Source organism: Lutra lutra, chromosome 10 (assembly GCF_902655055.1).
Source record: "Lutra lutra chromosome 10, mLutLut1.2, whole genome shotgun sequence".
Taxonomy (NCBI): domain Eukaryota; kingdom Metazoa; phylum Chordata; class Mammalia; order Carnivora; family Mustelidae; genus Lutra; species Lutra lutra.
In genome coordinates, this window is record NC_062287.1 from 37,974,337 (window position 1) to 37,988,811 (window position 14,475).

A 14,475-nucleotide genomic window follows, 5' to 3' on the forward strand; every position below is an offset into this window, starting at 1 on the left:
TGGTTGCTTGAGCTTGAGAAGGGGCACTGAGAAAACAGGACTAAACTGGGGCAAGGGCTACGTGGCCAAAAGGAGGGTGGAGATGGTGATGGCCTGTTGCACTTAGATGTAACCACGACCTCCCTAATTACACTAATACATTTTAAGCCATCCAATCGATGCATTCCTCTACACAGTGTCTCCTCCTGGTCCCCTGGCCCCGCACAAGTCTTGAGTTCTTCCTTCTCCCACTTCCTGTCCACAAAAGCCCCCTCAGAACACACACAGGTGGCTTAAAAAACAAATGTGTGCAGTAAAGGGAAAAGAGAATAAACTTGAATCCCAGTTTCCCTACTTCCCTGCTTGATGCCGGCTGAAAACCGGTGACCATGACAGAGCCCTCCTGAGGAGTCAATGAGACGGTGTGGAGACCCACACACAGCATCTGGGAGAGTGGGTGCTCAGTCAGTGGGAGTTATGGCAAAACTCTAATTAGAAAAAGAGAAATGTGACCATTTGCAGTCTGTTTCCTCCAGAGCTCCTGCTCTGCAGAGACCCCTTGAGATAAGGAAGCTATCACGATGACTAACTTCTCTAGCATGCTAACCTGGTGCCAGGCCATGCATCTGAGCCCGTTTACAGATCTGGTGTCATCCGAGCCTCCTAATCCCCACTTTGGGTAGGCTGATAATGACAACCAAAGGCAAGCCCCAGTCCTAATCCCCTTATTTGGAAAACGACTCTGCAGATGGGATTAAGTTAGGGATTCTGAGATGAGGAAAAAGATCTGACACACACAGAGTAGGTGATAGGAAAATGCAGGCAAACAAACGCCAGAGCATGCCACCACATCCAGCAGCTTCTACTCGAAGCTGAGTCAGTAAACAGATTCCCCCTTAAAGCCTCCAGAGGGAGTGTGTTCCTGCTGACATCTTTGCAGACTTCTGCCTCCAGAAGGGGGAGAGAATAAATTCCTGCTGTTTTAAGCCACCCGGTTTCTGGTAATTTGTTCCAGCAGCCGCAGGAAACACCTATAGCCCCAAAGCGAGTACTATCATTATCCCACTTACTGATGAGTATATCGAGGCAAAGAGAGATTCAATTACTTACTCAGTTGGTAGAAGAAGAATTGTAAGCTTATTGGTGGATGCAAGAGCCCACACACTTCCCCCAGCAAGCCAGGCTGCCTTAGCATCTCTGTTAGATCACTGCTCGGCTACACTTAGCTAGGGAAACCCACCTTGGGCCTTCCCGTCCCCCTGACCTGGGACAGGACCTCTGTCACCCCCCTGCTTGGCATGGAAAACTTTTATGACAATGCCTGGAACAGAGTAAGGATGCAAGGATGGTTAGCTATTGTGCTGTCTGTGAGTTCTCCCAAATTCTACTAACCGGGACTTGGGACCCCACCGTCTGGAGGTGGGAAAAAAAAAAGAGGGGGACTAAGAGTGTGTTTGTGAAGGATGAGAAACAGGGAGGACTGAGGTAGGGGAAGGTGGCAGGGACTGCTTGCTGCCTTGCAATATTCATGTTCCCTTCTTTCTTAGTAAGAGGATCAAATCCGGCTTTTACTCAGAAACAAAAGCACAAAACTAAAAGACTATATTTTTAACCCCTTTTCCCCCCACTGTGTGACTTCGAGTATCCAGTGAGATGTATGTAGAATTGGTTGTATGGTGTTTCCATTAATGGGCTAATGCAGCAGGAATTGTACCCTTTCTACCTTTTCCCTTCCTCTCTTCTTCCTAGAACATAGACATGAGGGCTGGAGTTCCAGCAGTCATACTGTGACCATGAACTTCCTTGAGGAGTAAAGTCACATGCTAAGGATCATGGGTCAAAAGTACAGAAAGCCCCCACATCCTATCATACCACCTGTCCCACCAGTCTTGGACTGCCCACCTTTGGGATTCTTTTGTAAGAGAATACAGAAGCTTACTTTGTTTAAGGCATTCTATTCTGGTCTCCACTGGCAGGCCAAATCAATCACTATCTGACATAGGGAATAACAGCAGCCCCAAGATATCACTATGGCATCAGACCCAGCACATGATTTTTTCTGCTGATCCAACAGAAGTTGAGATTTGAAAGTCACCCTCTAAGATCAAGCCCAGATGAAATGGTCCCCTTCCCTTTATTTCAAAGCTTACAAAAGATTCTCTCTTCCCCCGCCTGCTTCCCTTCAATTAATTGGCTCTTCTTTCAGACAGTTATGTAGCTCTTATAGTTATATAGGGTCTCCCTTATGCCCATCCTAGGGCCTGTCTCAAAATCCTTTACCATCAACTGGGCTAACACAGTGATACGATTACATAAACTCCTTAACAGACCCTACACGTTGGGGTTTGAGCAGTGGTCAGCCTCACTCATGTCCAGGGGTAGTTCTGCCTGTGAGTTTGTACCCGTGAAAACCCCACATTCTACTGGGAAGAAAAATCCTGCATGTGTGTTGGTTGCTTAATGAGGTCTTTGGTGAGAATTGTAGCCTTAAATAAGGTGACCCCACTCTGGTTCCATTAAAGACTTGGCTTTACCACTGAAGCACAGGAACATCTTAATTAAGCCCTTTATGAGCCAGAACAGGATAAGCATGAATGGATCAAATGCTGACACCATCCCCGGGCAAATCAAAGGAGCCCAGTGTCCCCATTAGGCCCAAGGGGGAACAGGAGGAATATATTCATCTGGATAATCTACCTCTAAATAGAATATAACTCCCCAATTTTATGCTTTCTAGGAAATATGAGTGCTTACAGTCTCGATTATATTTCTGAAATCTATGATTAAGCAAAGGTACCCAGATGGAAAATTAAATTATACCATCTGACTGCTTTGGAGCCTTGGCAAAATGATCTCAATTTATTCCCTATCCCATCCTTGTGAATCAGGATTTATTAGGCTCTCGGTACTGCCTAATTTTGGCTTCCAAGTTTTTTTACATCACAGACACTTTGGCACTCACCATTCTGTTCCCCTCATTTTTGCCATTCCCGTAGTCAAAGATTAAGCAACTGGGATAACTATATGGACATAGTGATTAGTTTTTAATAATTCCAAATGAATAGCCTTGTTCTCAGTCCTCCATGGATTATTGTCCAAAATTGGACATGGATTATTCCCCCAAAGCTTGGGGGAAGGGGGGACAAAATTAAATATACTCTGGGCCTCCCTCTCTGCCATGATGGTGCTTATCTTTCAGCTGCCAGAGTGACCAGTGGGTACATCAAACACCCACATAGCAATGTGGGGAGAGGGAAATGCTATGTCTAAGGCTTAAGGAAGACATCAAGTTCCTTGATCGGTGAGGAAGGAAACAGATCAGAATAAGGCAGGGTTGTGGGGAAATTCTTTGTGCATGAAGAATTAGAGATAGTTCTTAAAGAACGGGTTGGGGGGGGATGGATAAGCAAAGAAAAATATGGAATACTTAAAAATTTGTCCCATGTCCCCACTCTCGGATCTTCTCCAGCTCTGACTCCTAGACTGAATGCTTGCAAAATCATCTGTCTCTCTCACCATTGTAAAAATCTTTCTAGAACTGGAGAATCGGGTAAGATGTTCTTCATTCAGTATCAAAAATTATTTTTGATTTCTTGGAATTACACTTCTCAAGTGACTTTAAGGATTATATTTCAACTCCCTTGTCATACCAATTAAGGAACTTGATGGTCAGGAGATTACGTGAGATGTTCAAGGTTTCACAGCAAGTTGGGGGCAGAGCAAGGACTTCTAAGTCAGGTCTTCCTATTCCTATTCCAGGCTCTTTCCACTGCTAGTAGGATACTAGGCACATGGCCCTCCAAATATCAGGCATTTGTCTGGGTCTGAATATCTTCAACAGTAGACTGTCCTCAGAAGTGCCGGAGGCCGAGTGAGAGGCATGGTCATGTTATCCAAGATGACTCTTTGCTTCTGGGGAAATGGCACGAACTAGAGTACTCACACTGAGCTCCATATGTCCCACAATTGTGACATCTTCCCCTGTGACACCTCTTGTAGCTGTGACACCTGGAAATCATGACATGTGTCCCGTATGCTTCAAGCCTGAGTCAGCAGTGCCTTCTTAGGGACTTGCCCTGAGCCGCTTGCCACACGAGTATCACGGCTAATAAAAGCCACTATGTGCCATGTAACCCAGGCTCCCCCTTTCAGAGGCAGGAGGCAGCCCTGTGTAGACACCAGTCCTTCACACACTTGGGGACTTGGGCATTGTGGGCATGACATTTAGAATGCCAGCTATGCTCCAAGGGCAAGAGTCCTCTCAACTGGGACCACACCATTTGTTAAAATACCCCACCCTAAGCTGACACCGAACTGTCTTAGTCATGCCTATTCTTTTTTTTTTCTTTTTCACCATAACTATTTTCAAACACTTTATTGTATGTTCTTCAAAGCACCATCTTCTGGCTGAAATAATTAATAGGGAGCCCCTAATGTCTTCCTGCACTCAGCTTTGTGAAAAGAGCATTGTAGCATTTGAGTATTTAAAGTACATTGGGTTTTTGAATGAACCCAAATAGGTAACCAGTTTGGCCATTGACACCAGTGATCATTTTCAATGTCTCTCTGGGAAGAGTGACCTGTGAGACTACATCTCCCTTTGGTAAGAATTGGGAATTTCTAGAAAGTTCTTTTTGCTGGAATCCCTGGCTGCCGTCACAGCTGAGTTTAATTAAGGGGGAAAGGATCACCTCTACCAAGAAATGGGTTGCATGGCGGAAAAATTACTTTGGTTCCGCCTTTACTCTGTAAACTCCAACAAGTACTTAGTCTCAGGGTCTCAGTTCCTGGTTTGAAAAGTGGAAATAATACCTACTGCAAACAATAATGAATTGAAAGTCTCTGGTGGAACTCCTGGGTCATAACAAATGCTCACAAATAGCCACAGTGACACTTTAGGAGAAAGATAGACTTCTAAGCTCTTTACTCAACCACAGGGAAAGGCAATCCAATGTCTCATTGTGCTTAAAGACTGTATTTGCTGTGCTCAGCACACAAATCTTGAACAGCCTCATTCATGTCCAACGACTGCCCACAATGACTGTTTTCCATGGAGCCCTTTATAAGGACATCAGAGCTCTCTTCTAGGGAAGGTCAATCAATGGCAGTTAGGGTAGCCTCTCCATCCCATATCCATTTGTCACAATAAAGATTACCACAACCAATGGTCAGCACATATGAGACTGAAAGAAGTCAAGAGATTTCTTTGGAAACAGGCCTCTGGACATTAAGTTTCCTGGAACAAAGCTTAAGGAAGAGTCTTTCTTAGCAGCCTGGTTGGCATGAGTTTCATCCTTCTTTAACCAAACATGACTATGCCACCTTTGTATTGTCAGAAAACCCAGAAGCAATGTGTCTAAGCACCTGGATATTTGGTCTTCTCCTGGGGCAGGGGGGCCTGGCTTTTAAAGACTTGTTGGAAGACTCCATGGTATTCCTGAATCTTAGCAACTAACTTCATTTTTAGAAATTGGAACTTGGATGTTGAATGAATTGGGTTCTTCCTATCAGAAAGAAGCCAGAATACCTGGATATCCAACAGAAGTTGCCAGAACATCTCAAAAGACGTTCTAAAAACCACAATATTGAAAGTATATGTTATAGCTCCTGGGAGTGGAAGATGACTTAAGAGGGAGCTCCAGGGAACAAATAAGAGATTTAAGACACTGGACCCTGAGAGGGAAAGAAAGAGAAAGGGCTATTTTCTGCAAAAAATAAAAAAATCAGGTACATACAACACTCCGACACCATCTCACCCAGCTATGCCATGGGCCCGGGAACTAGAATATTGCCCTCAGATTGAATGAGTCGGAGCTAAAACAAACCTCTCACCACTGAAGAAGTTATTTCTAAGAAGACTTGGGGAAACTCTTAAAATACCAGCCAAATCCATTATAATTGCCCCTCTTTTAAACATTGCAAACGAAACAAAACAAAACAAAACTTAACTACTTATAGCATACGTATCTCCAATTATGCTGTTTCATTCCAAACATAAAAACTCAGAAAACAGTGTGTGTTTTAACAATGAAGAATTCTTGAAAATTCTCAAATGTTTATCCAAAGGGTTTCCATTATTTTTTTTTTAACAAACTGAGTCCAGAACCCACTGGAAATCCCTAATAGTGCTCAGTGAAAATTGTCCTTCTATAAAGTAAGCCATTGTTCAAAACACGTGGTTTTGTGTGTAGCACTTCATGGACAAGGCTCAACAAATAGGGCCAAGAAGATCTCTCCCACATTCCATGCCCACCTTTGTGAGGGCTCTGCAAACAAACACAAAATCCCTCCACTGGGCTTACATCAGCTCACCCCCACTCACCCTCACAACCCAAGGACTATAAACTTCTCCACGCAGAGTGAAAAAAAAGCAAACCCTGGAGTCTGTGAGAACCCCAACTTTACTCACTTGTCTTCTGAAAAACTTCCTCCAGTAACAACGTTCTTCCCTTGGGGTACATAGTTCCAGTATTCTTCCACAATCCCAATGTGGTATGTTCTGGTAACTGCACCAACCAGCCCAGACAGACCCAGGAATGTGAAGAGAACGATGCAGTCAGCCTGCTGCTTCCGAGGCATTTGTGGGATGTAATTCAGGCAAGCAGCCTGAGCAGGAGGCAACCCTGCCTGTCCCTCCCCCTCACTGGAAGCTAATTATAAATAAGGAATGAACAAGACCCGGCTCCTCCTTCTTAGGTAGCTTGGGGTTGGGACAGAGGCTGATAACTTGTGTAAGCAGAGCAAACGATGGGGGCAGTTGCTATGACGACGAAACTTTTGCCAGCCATCCAAGAGAAGGTGTAACTGGCTTATTCATTTACTATCCAAGCCAAGCAGGCCTGTTTCTGTAAGTTTTGGTGCTCTGCTGTGACATTAATCATTCATCTTTGCCAGGAATGGCAGTGCCACAAGTTGGGCCAATGGGTTTCCTCCCTTCTTCCTCATTTTTTCCTCCACACCTACTACAGGAACATATTAAAATCTGAAAACCGGGCTGGCTGGAGTGGGGCATCAGGAAAGCTCTTGCATGCTAAGGAAGGCTTCATCTCTGCTGGGAAGGCAGGGGAGTGAGGTAATCACCCTCCGCCATCTCTGACTTGTTTTATGAGGCTACATGAAACAATCAACTCACATCATAAAGTTTGTAACAACATTGTAAAACCTCGCTAATTCTCCATTTGCTCATGCACCATCTCCCCCAAAGTCTCTCAAATCCTACCAGCAAAAATGAGGAGCTCGGTCACCCAGTTCAGCCAAAATTTTAGAGGTCATCACCCTCAGTGAGTTACCTTCGTAAGAAAGAATGACAATGACATGGGAGGAGTACCCTTCAGGCACATGAAGATAAAATTTAGTAGGTCTTTGAGTCAAAAAGGCAAAAAAGTGCCCGTTCTTCTCTGTGCTCTAATCTGTGACCTAGAACATCAGTGTTGACAGAGACCTTGTCCGACCGTGGACAAGAGCCAATCTGATAGCCATTGAGAGTTGCTCTTGAGGCAGCAGCCACAGAGTAAGGAGAGAGCCTCCTGGCTTGGTTTTGAGGTTGGACAGGCCTGTGTTTGAATCCAGTCCCACCACTTGCTATTTTAGTGGCATTGAAGAACCACTCACCCTCTCTAAGCCCACATCTGTAAAACAGGGTTGGACGGATTGTTAAGATTTAAAGAATCACACAGGAACAAATACAGGTGACCTTGGGTTTGACGATGACTTTTTCAATACAACACCAAAGACACAATCCATGAAAGAAATAGCTGCAAAGCTGAATTCAAAAAATTAAGAATTCCTGCTCTATGAAAGATGCTGTCAACTGAATGAGAACAGAAACTACAGACTGGGAAATATTTTTGCAAAAGACATATCTGATGAAGGATCTAAAACATATGTTATCCAAAACATACAAAGAAATTTTAAAACTCAACAATAAGAAAACAAGCATCCTGATTAAAAAATGGGCAAAAGATCTCAATAGACATCTCTTCAAGAAGATATACAGGTGGAAAATAAGCACATGAAAAGATGCTCCACATCATACGTCATCAGGGAAATGTAAATTAAAATAATGAGATACCACTACACAATGGCCAAAGTCTGGAACGCTGACTACACCAAATGCTGACTGTGAAGCAACAGGAACTCTCATTCATTGCTGGTGGGGATGCAAAACGACATAGCCATTCCGAAAAGATAGTTTGGCAGTGCAAATGGAACATTCTCCAGAACTGATTACAGGTTAGGCTGCAAAACAAATCTCAATAAATTCAAAAAGATTTTTTTAAACCTAAACATATGGCACACATTACATATATTGCAATTTTATTTGTCAATTATACCTCAACAAAACTAAAAAAAAGAATACTCTTACCATATGATACAGCAATTATGCTCTTAGGTATTTACCTAAAGGACTTGAAAACTTACATACAGACAAAAACCTGCATGTGAATGTTAAACTTTGAAGCAACCAAAATGTCCTTCAACAGTTCAGTGAGTAAATAAACTATGTTCAGTGAGTGAATAGTAGTTTGGTGAGTAAATAAAGTATGGTACAATGAAACAATGGAATATTGTTTAGCATTAAAAGGAAATGAACTAGCAATCAATGAAAAGATATGGAGGAAATTTAAATGCATAGCACTTAGTGAAAGAAGCCAATCTGAAAATGTTCTATGATTCCAACAAGATGAATTGCTGGAAAAGACAAAGCTGTGGGGATTAAAAAAAAAAAGATCAGGGGTTATGAGGGGTTAGTGAGGAGGCAGGGGTGAATAGGCAGAGCACAGAGGATTTTTAGGGCAGTGAAACTACTTTGTATGATATATACATATACATCATACAGAAAGAACAAATGAAATGATGCGTATCTACTATTAAAGTATATGTATAGTATGTATACAGTATATATATGATATATCAGATATATCATATATCATAGTATATATATCATAGTCTATGATATATATATATATACACATACATATATATATGTAATATATATCCTGTAATAGTAAATACGCATCATTTCATTTGTTCAAAGCTATAGAAGGTACAACACTGACAGTGAACCCTAATGCAAACTATGGACTTTGGGTGATGATAGATCAGTGTAGGCTCATCAGTTGTAACAACTATACCACAATAGTGGGGGGTGTTGTTGATAGGGAAGGCTAAGCATGTGTGGGGTGGGAGACATGTAGGAAAATTCCATACCTCCTGCTCAATATTGCCTACAACCATTCTAAACGATGAAGTCTATGTTAAAAAAAGATTTAAAAAGATGTCTGCAAAGTGCCTACCATGGCCCCCAGCACAGCATAGGTGAGCAATAAATGTTAAATTTGTTCTTCCCAGGGCACCTGCATGGCTCAGTTGTTAAGCGGTTGCCTTCGGCTTGGGTCATGATCCCAGGGTCCTGGGATGGAGCCCCGCATCGGGCTCCCTGCTCAGCAGGAAGCCTGCTTCTTCCTCTCCCACTCCCCTTGCTTGTGTTCCCTCTCTCACTGTTTCTCTGTGTGTATATGTGTCAAATAAATAAAATCTTTAAAAAAAAATTTGTTCTTCCCCACTCACACCCTCTAAGAGAGACTCCCACAGTCTCTGTGATGGACACCGGCATTTCCAACCTTCTGCTCTCTTTCCCAAAGTCCCAACCAGACTCTCACCAGCTTCAAGTAAAAGAGTTCTTTTCCTTTACATTACACTTTATAGATGTACTATAGCATGCGTTTTGAATTATCATCCATCTTAGCTAATAAAATACATGCTGAGTATTCCATTTCACAACCAGGCTCTTCACATCTTTGATTTATTGATTTGTCTTTATGTCAAGACACTTATAAGTAATTACCATAGCACATTTCCCTTTAACTAAGATCTACTCTTCAGTATTAGTTTAAAAGCGCTTTGTGTGAGCTTGTCACTTGAACAGCTACTACAGAGGAAGGACTCACAAGGTGAACCTGAACTTGGCCTCAAAAGAAGCCGGGCTTCAGGAGTTCTTGGAATCTGGATGTCTCGGGCCAAATGGCTTTGTGTCTGTACCCTGGAGAAGCAGATTATTTTAAGTCAAACAGGCTCAGTGTAGTACGAAAAACTTCATTAGGATATATTCCACCCCAATTTTTTTAGACAAAAGAAAGGGATGTAAAAACAGTACAGATCAAAAACGCAGAAGAGTTAACTTTCCTACCTGGGATACTGAATGCGTGTGATTGAGTCCCTGAGGAAGGCATCCCCTAACTTCTGATTCAAACCAAGGTTTACGAAAGGATAGAAGAGGCATGGATAGCTAGAGTTGCTAGAAGAGATCAGTGCATTCAACCTGTCTCAAGCCAAGAGTGTAGTTACTGAGGGGCAAAAGAGTCAAGGAAAGAGTTTATTGGAAGCCATGAAATAGTGTCTGGAAAACGCTCTGAAATTCTTCCTTACCCTCGGACAATACAGATGGTCAGAAAACATCCAAATTACATGAGAGCTAAACAAAAGGAAAGGGAAGGAGAGGGAAAGGGCAGGGAGGGAAAGGGAAAGAAAGGGAAAAGGAAAGGAGAAGAGAAGACAAAAGAAAGAATAGAAAAGAAACAAAACTGGTGTAAATGATTGCAGTGTTCCTGTAACACCCATTTTTGAGAGCCCACAGTAAAATACAAGATGTGATCGACAATGCCTACCATTCAACTCGGAAACCCGCGAGTGATAATGTTAACGAATATGTTTAGCTCCTTTGGATGCAATTCAGACATAAATAAAGCAGAGGAACCCAGCATTTCTAGAGCGCCTACTGTGTGAGATCGCCAGTCCATTATTTCCTCAATACACTCCTCAGGTTGGAGATATGGTAACTTTGAGGCCATGCATTGATAGAAGAGAAAGATAACGTTGGATCAAACCATATTTCACTGAAACGTAACACAGGGTAATCAAACAACAAAACTTTTTGTGGGAGACACCAGTATAGAGAAAGAGTATTCTAGCTAGCATTAGCTGAGGTGTCATTTTCAATAATACAGTGTGAATGACGAAGTTGGCTATCCCATTCTGCAGACTTTTGCATGTGTTTAGAGATACAGTAAATATTCCTTAAGTGATTCTTCATATCCTAGACTCTGACTGAAAATTCCCATCAGTTTGGTCCTCTTACTGCTACAGTAGGTCATGGCTCTTGGGCTTCATTAGGACCCTCAGTTCCTTGATTGTAGCTCATTCTTTCTCACTTAGAATTCTACAGCTTCCTAACTAGTCTACCTGGGGCCAGAGTGACCTTCCCAAATGCAGAGGTCCCTCCACTGCTTCTGATTTGCAGTTGCTCCCGTGACCTTCAGGATAAGGCTGACATCTTTGACTTGAGTTTCAAGGCTGGTTTTGATCTGACTCCTGGGCACTGGGCCGTCTCCTCAACTTTTCACCCACGCTCTGATGACGATTGTCATCATCATGGCAACCAGAGTGCCCTTCATTGGTGCTCCCGTCAACACTCTGTGTGTGCCTTCGCCACAGCACCCTTCATACTTGCAGTAATCACCTGTTTACTTGCCTGTACTCCCACACAAATACTCAGCACAGGCTTCTTATGGGCAGGGACTGGGCCTTGTCCATACCTGTGTTCCCCATGTCTGATGTTAAATGGTGAACTCCAATGCATGTGTGAATGAATGACGTTTACCTTTCTGTACCAAGCATATGTATTGTTTTTTTGTTTTTTTTTTTATAAACATATATTTTTATCCCCAGGGGTACAGGTCTGTGAATCGCCAGGTTTACACACTTCACAGCACTCACCATAGCACATACCCTCCCCAATATCCATAACCCCACCCCCCCTCTCCCAACCCCCTCCCCCCATCAACCCTCAGTTTGTTTTGTGAGATTAAGAGTCACTTATGGTTTGTCTCCCTCCCAATCCCATCTTGTTTCATTTACTCTTCTCCTACCCCCTCAACCCCCCATGTTGCATCTCCTCTCCCTCATATCAGGGAGATCATATGATAGTTGTCTTTCTCCGATTGACTTATTTTGCTAAGCATGATACCCTCTAGTTCCATCCACGTCGTCGCAAATGGCAAGATTTCATTTCTTTTGATGGCTGCATAGTATTCCATTGTGTATATATACCACATCTTCTTTATCCATTCGTCTGTTGATGGACATCTAGGTTCTTTCCATAGTTTGGCTATTGTAGACATTGCTGCTATAAACATTCGGGTGCATGTGCCCCTTCGGATCACTACGTTTGTATCTTTAGGGTAAATACCCAGCAGTGCAATTGCTGGGTCATAGGGTAGGAGAAGAAAGCAAAGCACAGAACTCATGGCTTTCTCCCCGTGATTTTTTAGCCTTGCAGTTAATTTAATTTTTTTTTCTTTTTCAATTTTTTTTTCTTTTTCTCTTCTTCTGCTAAATTTTTTAAACTTTTACCGTTTTCTTTTTTAACGTTTTTTAAATAGTTTATCTAATATATATATATTTTTTCCTCTTTTTATATTTTTTCTTTATCAGCTTTCTTTTTTTAATAGTTTCTTTTTTTTTTCTTTTTTCTTTCTGAACCCCTTTTTATCCCCTTTCTCCCCCCTCACGATTTGGGATCTCTTCTGATTTGGCTAAAGCATATTTTCCTGGGGTTGTTGCCACCCTTTTAGTATTTTACTTGCTCCTTCATATACTCTTATCTGGACAAAATGACAAGGCGGAAAAATTCACCACAAAAAAAAGAACAAGAGGCAGTACCAAAGGCTAGGGACCTAATCAATACAGACATTGGTAATATGTCAGATATAGAGTTCAGAATGACGATTCTCAAGGTTCTAGCCGGGCTTGAAAAAGGCATGGAAGATATTAAAGCAACCCTCTCGGGAGATATAAAAGCCCTTTCTGGAGAAATAAAAGAACTAAAATCTAACCATGTAGTGGTTTTAATACTAAGCCCTTTACGCACATTATCTCATTTGATTATTACAACAAACCTGTCGAGTGTGCAACATTTTCTATCCCTGTTTTACAGATGAAGAAACTCTAAGTTTAGAAAGGTGAGGCAGTTTTCTCAGTGCCCCACAACTGATAAATGGCATGGTTCCATGAGACTCCAAAGCCAGTATTCCTACCCAGCCCCCCTCAAGACTGAGAACAGGAGAGGAGTTGCCTCAGGGATCATGGTGGCCTTCTTTAACCCAAGTGGGACCCACTCTCTGTAAAGAAAATTGAATCTAACCTGTCCATTGGAAAAGGAATCCCAAAACGCCCCACCAGCTTAGGCCATGCACCCCTGAGAGTCCAGATAAAGCCCTAATCATGAAAGAACCTTGAAAACGCCCAAACATACCATTCTGCTTCATTCCTCCATTTTAGGTCCCAACCCTCCACCCACTCCAACCCTCACCCCCACTAAATTCTTTCTCATCCTCCAAATCCTCCTAGGCTGTTCCTCTCTGAAGCCTTCCTCAGCTCCTGCCACACCCACCACACAGTCCCTCCCATGCCCCGGCTGTAATCACTCCCTCCTGTGTGCTTCCTCTAGACTTTGAGTGCACCCTTACCCCTGTTTATAATATTGTTTGCTTACACATCAGTTTTCTTTATAGACTCTAAACTCCTTAACAACAGCATCTGGCAAGCCCTTAACTCCTCTCTCTATACCTGAGACTACATCTGAGGTCTCAAAGATTTATTTTAAAAAAAACCTGCAGCTCGGGGACTGCCTTGGCCTCCACTTGCCACCCCTGGGCCTGTCCTCTCTACACTCTTCTTTTTTTTTCTTTTTAAAGAATTATTTATTTACTTGTTTGACAGAAAGAGAGAGAGAGCGCACAAGTATGCAGAGTAGCAGGCAGAGGGAGAGGGAGAAGCAGGCTCCCCACTGAGCAAGGAGCCTGATGTGGGGCTCGATCCCAGGACCCTAGGATCATGACCCAACCCAAAGGTAGTCACCCAACCTACTGAGCCACCCCGGTGCCCCATCTACAGAGTCTCACCCCGCCCATCCTTTTTAGACCATTAACTTACCTGGTGAGACGTTTTGACCTCTCCCCTCCCATAGTTCTTTCATTCTCATCTTTGCTCCAAGCTCTGAGACCTGAGAACCAGTCCTGCCTCACCCCGATACCGAGGTTTGGTGCTCAGGCCCCTTCTGTCTCAATTAGGAGATTTAAAGGCATCTTGTTCATCTCTGTACCGCCAGTGGTTAACACAAGCCAGTGGTTAGCAGTAGGCGCTGAGCAAAAAGCAGTATTAGAATTTATGGCACATGAGGCAGTGTGCCCATGTACTGAGCAGTAAGACATATCACAGCATAATACTCTATGAAGTAGATATTTTTGTCCTTGTTACTTCAGATGGAGAAACTAACATTTGGTAAGGTGAATAACTTGCCCAAGGTCCCATAAATAGAAAGTAGCAGACCCTCCCCAGTTGCACTTCTCAGAGACCTGCACCCCAGACCACCAAACTTGAGAGATGTTAGTGGGACTGGACTAAACTGAAAGGCAAGGCAATGGCAGAAGACCATTT

General features: G+C 42.9%; 1 protein-coding gene across 1 annotated transcript in view; it reads right to left on the reverse strand.

Annotated features, from left to right (window-relative positions):
• Nucleotides 1–6,558, reverse strand: part of HEPHL1 (hephaestin like 1) — a 97,092-nt gene extending 90,534 nt beyond the window's left edge. The window contains exon 1 of the mRNA XM_047694006.1: nucleotides 6,389–6,558. Within this exon, the coding sequence (XP_047549962.1) occupies nucleotides 6,389–6,558 (170 nt within the window). The remainder of the gene's footprint in view (nucleotides 1–6,388) is intronic.
• Between the last annotated feature and the right edge of the window lie 7,917 nt (nucleotides 6,559–14,475).